The sequence below is a fragment of the Hoplias malabaricus genome, chromosome 10 (genome assembly GCF_029633855.1).
Source record: "Hoplias malabaricus isolate fHopMal1 chromosome 10, fHopMal1.hap1, whole genome shotgun sequence".
Taxonomy (NCBI): Eukaryota; Metazoa; Chordata; class Actinopteri; order Characiformes; family Erythrinidae; genus Hoplias; species Hoplias malabaricus.
This window is the reverse complement of record NC_089809.1, coordinates 25,637,705-25,644,914: the sequence shown is the minus strand read 5'-3', so window position 1 is coordinate 25,644,914 and position 7,210 is coordinate 25,637,705. Positions and strand designations below refer to the sequence as shown.

The window sequence follows — 7,210 nt, the reverse complement described above, 5'->3', positions numbered from 1 at the left end:
CCCTTCTGGGTTTTAGCAGACATCTCAGCTGACCTTATCTACATCATTGACATGGTCCTCTTCCAGCCACGGCTGCAGTTCTGCAAGGGTGGAGACATCGTTGTAAGCAAATGTCTGAGTACTGCGGTTGATTTAATTGCATTAATTATTAATATTAATGATTTTTTGTATCAGAATCAAAACATGCTATGTGCGAATTAACAGTAATATCCTGCTCAACTGATCACATATTTTATTATGTCAGTATGACAGAGCTGTAATTAAGAAGAATTACAGGGAATCCTCAAAATTTCAGGTACTGACAAATATAAAAGACTATATTTCATGCAGTTTTTTAAAGGAGCTTTAGCAGTGACACTAGATTTTTTTGTTTTTATTGTCTTACTTGATAAGTATGCTCTGATGTCAGTCTTGCCCATGGACCTGCTGTACATTCCATTTGGATTTGGATCCATCTTCAGAGCCAATCGCATTTTGCGGGTGAGTGACTCTATTGCTTTGGCCACATTTAATATACAATGTTTATTTTTTACGTTATTCTTTAACATTAGCAGATATTTTGCCCTCAAACTTTTTTGTTTTAAAATACAAACCATGTAGCTGGTGCATTGAATTTATTTCCATAATTATTTTCTAATTATTACAATTCTTTATGTAAATATGTTTTACCTTAAATGACCGAGTTACTGTGTGTGAGGAGTTTGTTGTTTCCTCCCACAGTCCAAAAACACAAGTTGGTAAGTGGATTGGCTACTCAAAAAGTGTCCATATGTGTAAGTGTGTAGTTCCCTCTGCTGTCCAAGGTAAATTCCTGCCTTGCGACCACTGATTTGGGGTAGGCTCTGAACCCACCACAATCCTGAACTGGATAAGCAGTTACACACAATGAATGAATGCATAAATGTCACTGCTTGAAAGAATAACAAGACTGGGCAAGAATCTAAGATTCACAATAGATGAGTAGGTGTGTTAAAATTGATAGATACTGTGTTTTCCGGTTCGTGTTTGTATAGGCCCTAATGACAATTTTTTTTTTCAAAGTATGAGGCATTTTTTGAGTTCAGTGATCGACTTGAGGGCATTATGACAAAGGCCTACATCTGGAGGTATGTAAAATATTGACAGCTTTGAAAGTGATTCTGGAGATTCACATACCATAATTACCACTGATTAGCAGTTGTTTTTTACGTACAGGGCATTATTCCAAACCGTATCACCCAGGTTTTTTTTCCCCCAGAGTAATCCGTACCATTGGATATCTTCTTTACATTCTTCATCTCAACTCTTGCCTTTACTATGTGGCATCTGCTTACCAAGGCATTGGTTCCACCAAGTGGGTCTACAGCGGAAAAGGCAGTGCGTATGTATCTTTATTTGTAAGAAAAATAAATAAAATAAAACTATTTGGAAGCTATATATGAATATATTTCCTGTAGAATTTTTTTCATATTATTTTTTTAAATGTTGCCTTAAATGTCATTTGAAGTATGGATTTTTGATAATAACAAATACAACATACAAAAACAACTGAGAATGGCCAAAGAAATGATTTGTGTAGTACTTTAAAAGCAATGGCTATTTTTTTTTTTTTTTTTTTTTTTTCTTTCCATTTGTTTTAATTCTCGTAGCTACCTGAGGTGTTTCTTCTACTCAGAGAAATCCCTGTTGATGATTGCGGAACTACCTTTTCCAGACACGTTATTTGGTCAGATCTTTCAGATGACTAACTATTTTTTTGGTGCTATTTTTTTGTCCATCGTTCTTGGCCAGGTAGATTTTTTATTGTCTTTTTTACTTTTATTCTTTGGGTTTTTTTGTTATGATGTTTTTTCATTGGCTTGCTATTTCTATTTAAATGTATGAACTGATATTTGTGTTGTTGTGGCTTAGTAAATGCTGAATTTCAGAGATTTACAGCATGTGCAGCAAAAGGCTAAAAAGCATTTGTTTGTTTGTTTGCAGGTACTTACGCTGTTACTATTTTGCTGTGCGGACCCTGATCAACATCGGGGGACTTCCTGAACCTCACACAGTTTTTGAGATTCTGTTTCAGTTGACAAACTTTTTTATTGGTGTCTTTGTCTTCTCAAGTTTGATTGGACAGGTAAAAGAGAAACAATGTAGAATTCCTGCAGGACCATTTAGACCTGACCCATGTAGACATTCCTCATATCTAACTATAGCAATACCTTTAATCTGGCACTTGTAGGCACATAGTGTTGTGTGTGATTTTTACTTTTATTCCATTATATTAAATGGGAAGCTGTATTTTCTACTTAACTAAATGCACATACTCCCTCCTACTTCCAATAAATGCTTATTGGCTTTCTTTATGATGTGGGAAATTAGCTCTTATTTTCAATATAGTATTTTTAGATCAGACCAATACTGAAGCTATTAAATGCCCAATATTTGATATCAATTTATAGAATGCATTTTTGTAATATTCAAAAGACTCAAAAAATGATGCTTTATAAACAAAGTTATTTTATTATTTACAGTCCAACGCTTCTGTAGAGAACTTTAAGACCAGAATGAAAGATTTTTAAATGATACATGACTATACATAACTTAGGGTGTATTTATACTTGTCAGCTTTGGTTCACAATTATAGGGAGGACAAAAATGATGATCTCCTAAATAGATTTGCTTTTAATTTAATAACATTACAAATTGTAAAATACCCAGAAGTAGTTACATACACGTTTTAAATATATTTAATTAAAATTCCGTCCATATCTGGTCGCACTGCAAAACAAATGGATCACTCCTATGAGGCAGAAGTGAGTTAATAGCCTGATATTTTATGTTTTTCAGATGAGAGATGTTATTGGAGCAGCCACTGCAGGTCAGACATATTTCCGAGCTTCTATGGACTCTTGTGTGGGCTACATGGTGACAAATCGAATTCCAAAACTGGTACAGCACAGAGTACGTACATGGTACAACTACACCTGGGCCTCACAGGGAATGCTGGGTAAGACCTGCTTTTTTACATGTGAAAAAAGAAGCAATAATCTAATACAGTCCTCTAGGCGACTACAGAACATTCACATTTGTTCCTAGCAAGTCATAGCAAGGTACCTTCAGCCTTATGCTTGGAGTAAATGTCCTGCGAGTAGTGTTGTCACAATACCAAAATTATGACTTTCGATATGATACCTGCCTAAAAATCTCGATATCGATTCTGAAACCATACCATGGCTAAAACCTAAAACATGAAGAAACGTAATGTACTTTCTCTACAAGCTGAGGGTAGTCAGCAAAATTGCCTGTTCTAACGGGCTGTGCTTGCTCTGGATCCATCATTTTTGTGATCATTAATTGTATCATGTGAAAGTACATGCCATGGGTTCGTGCACCGATTCAGGGTTTAAATACTAATCACACCGTGGTCCTGATGTGGAAGAGAACTGAGTGTTTATTCCTGAAATCTATACCATAGTATGACTTAAACAAAACACTGCATTCCACAGGTACACTGCGTCTGCTCCATTAAACGCAGCAAATTATTCCGAGAATATTCTCAGAATTCTGACTTTATTCTCTGTATCTTGTTTTTTTTGTTTTTTATTTAACGCCATGGCCCTAAAACTCCGTCGTAGATTTTAATGACAAAGTATTGAGTTACTTTTCTAGCATCAGTCTACTTTGCAACACAACCTGCGTGAATGCAAGTTTCCTTCCCACTTTAAACATTTTGCAGATTTTACCAAGTTCTTCACCATACATGTTTTGTCTTGTGTTTTTTGTTTGCCAAATTTAACATTTGACATTCATGCCAAAAAATGTATATATTGGTTTTATCTGGCCACAAACCTTTTTCCAGCTTGTTGCAGAATCCATCAAGTATCTATATATAAGTTAAAATGTATTCTTTTTTTTAAATATATTTTTATAAATATGTATTTTTTTTTTCAAGTATAAAGTGGAAAACTCTTAGAACTTGAACAAAATTTCTGGGAGGCTTCTGCTTTCTGATGAACCAAGGTAGGACTGACAGAGAGAACTGAGTTACAGGGAAAAGGTATGAAGCATCCTAAGAGACTTTTTACTACTCATTCCTCAGATGAGTCAGAGTTGCTGGAGCAAATGCCTCTGGTGATGAGAACAGCTATCGCTGTGGACATCAATCTTGCCACTTTCCAAAAAATTGATCTGTTTAAGGTCAGACTGATCTATTTCTAGGTTCTGATACAGACTAAATCAATGGGAAAGACTACAGTAAGGCTAAGTGATCATGATATACCTTTACAGGGATGTGAAAACCAGATGCTTGTGGACATGCTGCTGAGGCTTAAGTCTATTGTGTATCTGCCTGGAGACTTTGTGTGCAAGAAAGTGAGTTGATTAAAAATAAATAAATAAATAAATAAATAAAATGAAGGGTCATTACCCCAAAAATCTATCTCATCAAATATTCAGGTGTAGTCTGATATACACATCTGCTGATAACATCAGGCCCTACTGATCTGTATTGATCAACTACACAATACAGTAACTACCCACATTATTCTGAAGAACTGATTTTATTATCTCATGTGAGATTCAGTAACTAAGAAATCAGACAGAGACGTGAGTTTGTATTTCTAATGCCATATAGTTTCACTGTAATTTCAATCACCAATAAAATTATATATATTTCAGCACTGATTCAACATAATGTCAGCAGAACTCCAGCACTGTTTTGGGGTAAAAAGCATAATATCACAAACCTTTTAATGTGAAATTTTAATTATCAATTACCTAAACATACATTTCTTACCACAATACAATACATATATTATTACCCACTTATTGGCAATGCGTAAAGTACAAGTAAGTTTTATCTTAGATAAAAAAGAGTGCAACATAACCTTTAGTTTTTAATGTCATGAGAACTATTTTGTTGTTGCTGTGTGATTTTAAGGTGTGTAATGGCTGTGCTAGTACTGTAAGTATTATAATCCTAGCAATTATTTATGAGTGGTAGTTATTCGGTTTTATCAACAGCATGTTATGACTGTTTGCTTCCCCTTTATTTTCCACCAGGGTGACATTGGTAAGGAGATGTATATCATCAAGGCCGGTGAGGTGCAGGTAATCGGTGGGCCTGACAACAAGATTGTTTTTGTGACACTTAAGGCAGGCTGTGTGTTTGGTGAGATCAGGTGAGGGGTTCTAAATTGAATCTGATTCATAAAATTCAGACGTGTTAAGGCACACTGCATGACTAATGTCAGATTTACTCTCCCCCCAGTCTTCTACAGTCCTCAGCAAATGGAGGAAACAGAAGAACTGCTAACGTGGCAGCACATGGATTTGCTAACCTGTTTGTGCTGGACAAGAAAGACCTTAATGACATCCTGGTTCACTATCCAGAGTCACAGAAAGTTCTGGCCAGGAAAGGAAGGTGAGTTCAAACACTTAAAAAATTCAAATTGGACCAAGACATATTAAAGTAACGTAAAAATTAAAGGAATGTAACACTAAAATGTAACTTTTAACAGGAGAACACTGGTCTATCCCCAGAGTTGCCTCAGCATTCCAAGGCCAAGAGTCTAAGATAGCTGAGCTGGCCTTGCACTTGTCTTTGCAAAAAGACGGGTGCAAATGAAAAATGAGCACTAGTGCATTAAATCATGCAGTGCACTGGCCAATTTAAACATTATACGCCCTGTTGTTGTTTTTAATGTGTCTTACCACTCATCTTGACGCTGGTGCGTTTATTTCTGTCCATCACATTAACAAAGGGCAAAAAATTGTGAAATAGTCTCCAGTACACCAGAAAAGGCTATAATACACCAATGCAGTCAGGAAATTAGAGCCCATATTAGTTTTACATAAAGGGAGTAAATGGCAACAACATTGTTTTGTGATTTTACAACGTAACAGAATAGTCTGGCAACAACTTCTATTGTGATTTGCATGTTATGTTATGGATTTGTGATTCTGAACTTTTGTAAAAACTATTTTCAATATCAGTACAAGATACCCATTCATTTATTTCCTTTACTTATAGGAAACTGATGAAGGCCAAAGGCCCAGCTGCAGCCAAAGCAGAAGAAGAAAAGAAGAAAGGACTGGCCCTGTTTGGACCCAAGCCTCCAACTCCCAAAATGCTCCGTGCATTTGGAGGATTCCACAGAAAAGGGTTTATTGATAAACTTAAGGTAGGAAACTCATTGTATCCTTTAACAGTTGGATTATATACAAACTTTCAAAGCACTGTAAATAGGTTGCTCAAAGTACTCAGCTTAATTACCGTGTGAGAATAATTTATCCAAAATGAAAGGCCTTCTTACATTGTTCATCTTTAATTAGACAAGAAAATTTAACATAGAATTGATGCACATCAAACAAATGGTAATGATCTTTTAATATTCTTTTTCTTCCCTCTTTTTTCTAGGCTGCCACTACTAAAGATTAGTTATGACAACAAAAGGATAATTATAGCATTGCCCTTTGAGATAAATGTGACATGTGCTGTGCATTTTAATTTTAGTTAATAATGTGGAATCATGTACATTTTTAACCATTTACACACTTCTTTGTACAAACATAAATAAAGGAGATATTTTTAAATGAAAAATACTTTAGGTTATTTTCTAAGTGCCGGTATTCAAAATACACTCCACCACATACAACTGCATACAGCCCTTTGTTTATTTTCTGACAGTCCTGTGAAAGGACTACGCATCAGCGGAATCATTAATGTAATCCCCTTAGCCTGGAAGAGACTTTAACTAAGGTACACATATACTGCAATACAGCCTTAATACACACTCTTCATTTTGTTTTATTTTTACTTTTTTTTTTTTTAATTTCTGGAATAATTTGAAGACTTCAGTTAATGTTTGTTCAAACTATGTTTTAAATTTGTAATGCAGACCAATGGAGTCTATTGCTCTAGAATTCTATTAAATCTTAAGAAGGATGTGTTTGCTATGTTTGTCACCCTGACAGCAGGTTCGCATTCATTGAATTTGCATGTGACACAAACAAAAGGATACAGTCTGTAAAGCCCAGTGTACTATTGGTCTGCTCAGGTTTTCGTAGCCTGTGGAGTGCTCTGATAGGTGAACTCTGATAGGTGAACTCTGATAGGTGAACTCTGATGACCATATGGAGAAAGGAGGGAATTAATAGGGCTCAAAGAATTAATTGTATCCAGGGTGCAGATAGAGTTGGTTGAAGAAGCTGTGGAATAAACCTAGATGCTGCTGAATGC

At 35.5% G+C, this 7,210-nt stretch overlaps 1 protein-coding gene across 1 annotated transcript in view; it reads left to right on the top strand.

Annotated features, from left to right (window-relative positions):
• The window catches only part of LOC136708029 (cyclic nucleotide-gated channel beta-3-like), a 10,107-nt gene extending 3,494 nt beyond the window's left edge, over positions 1-6,613 (top strand). Inside the window, exons 6-18 of the mRNA XM_066682290.1 lie at positions 1-102; positions 245-295; positions 394-480; positions 1,042-1,106; positions 1,238-1,360; positions 1,629-1,770; positions 2,818-2,977; positions 4,070-4,167; positions 4,258-4,341; positions 5,032-5,150; positions 5,240-5,392; positions 6,002-6,152; positions 6,389-6,613. The exon at positions 1-102 is cut by the window's left edge and continues 107 nt beyond it. Coding sequence (XP_066538387.1) covers positions 1-102; positions 245-295; positions 394-480; positions 1,042-1,106; positions 1,238-1,360; positions 1,629-1,770; positions 2,818-2,977; positions 4,070-4,167; positions 4,258-4,341; positions 5,032-5,150; positions 5,240-5,392; positions 6,002-6,152; positions 6,389-6,409 — 1,356 coding nt within the window. The 3' untranslated portion in view covers positions 6,410-6,613. The remainder of the gene's footprint in view (positions 103-244; positions 296-393; positions 481-1,041; positions 1,107-1,237; positions 1,361-1,628; positions 1,771-2,817; positions 2,978-4,069; positions 4,168-4,257; positions 4,342-5,031; positions 5,151-5,239; positions 5,393-6,001; positions 6,153-6,388) is intronic.
• Positions 6,614-7,210: the final 597 nt, after the last annotated feature.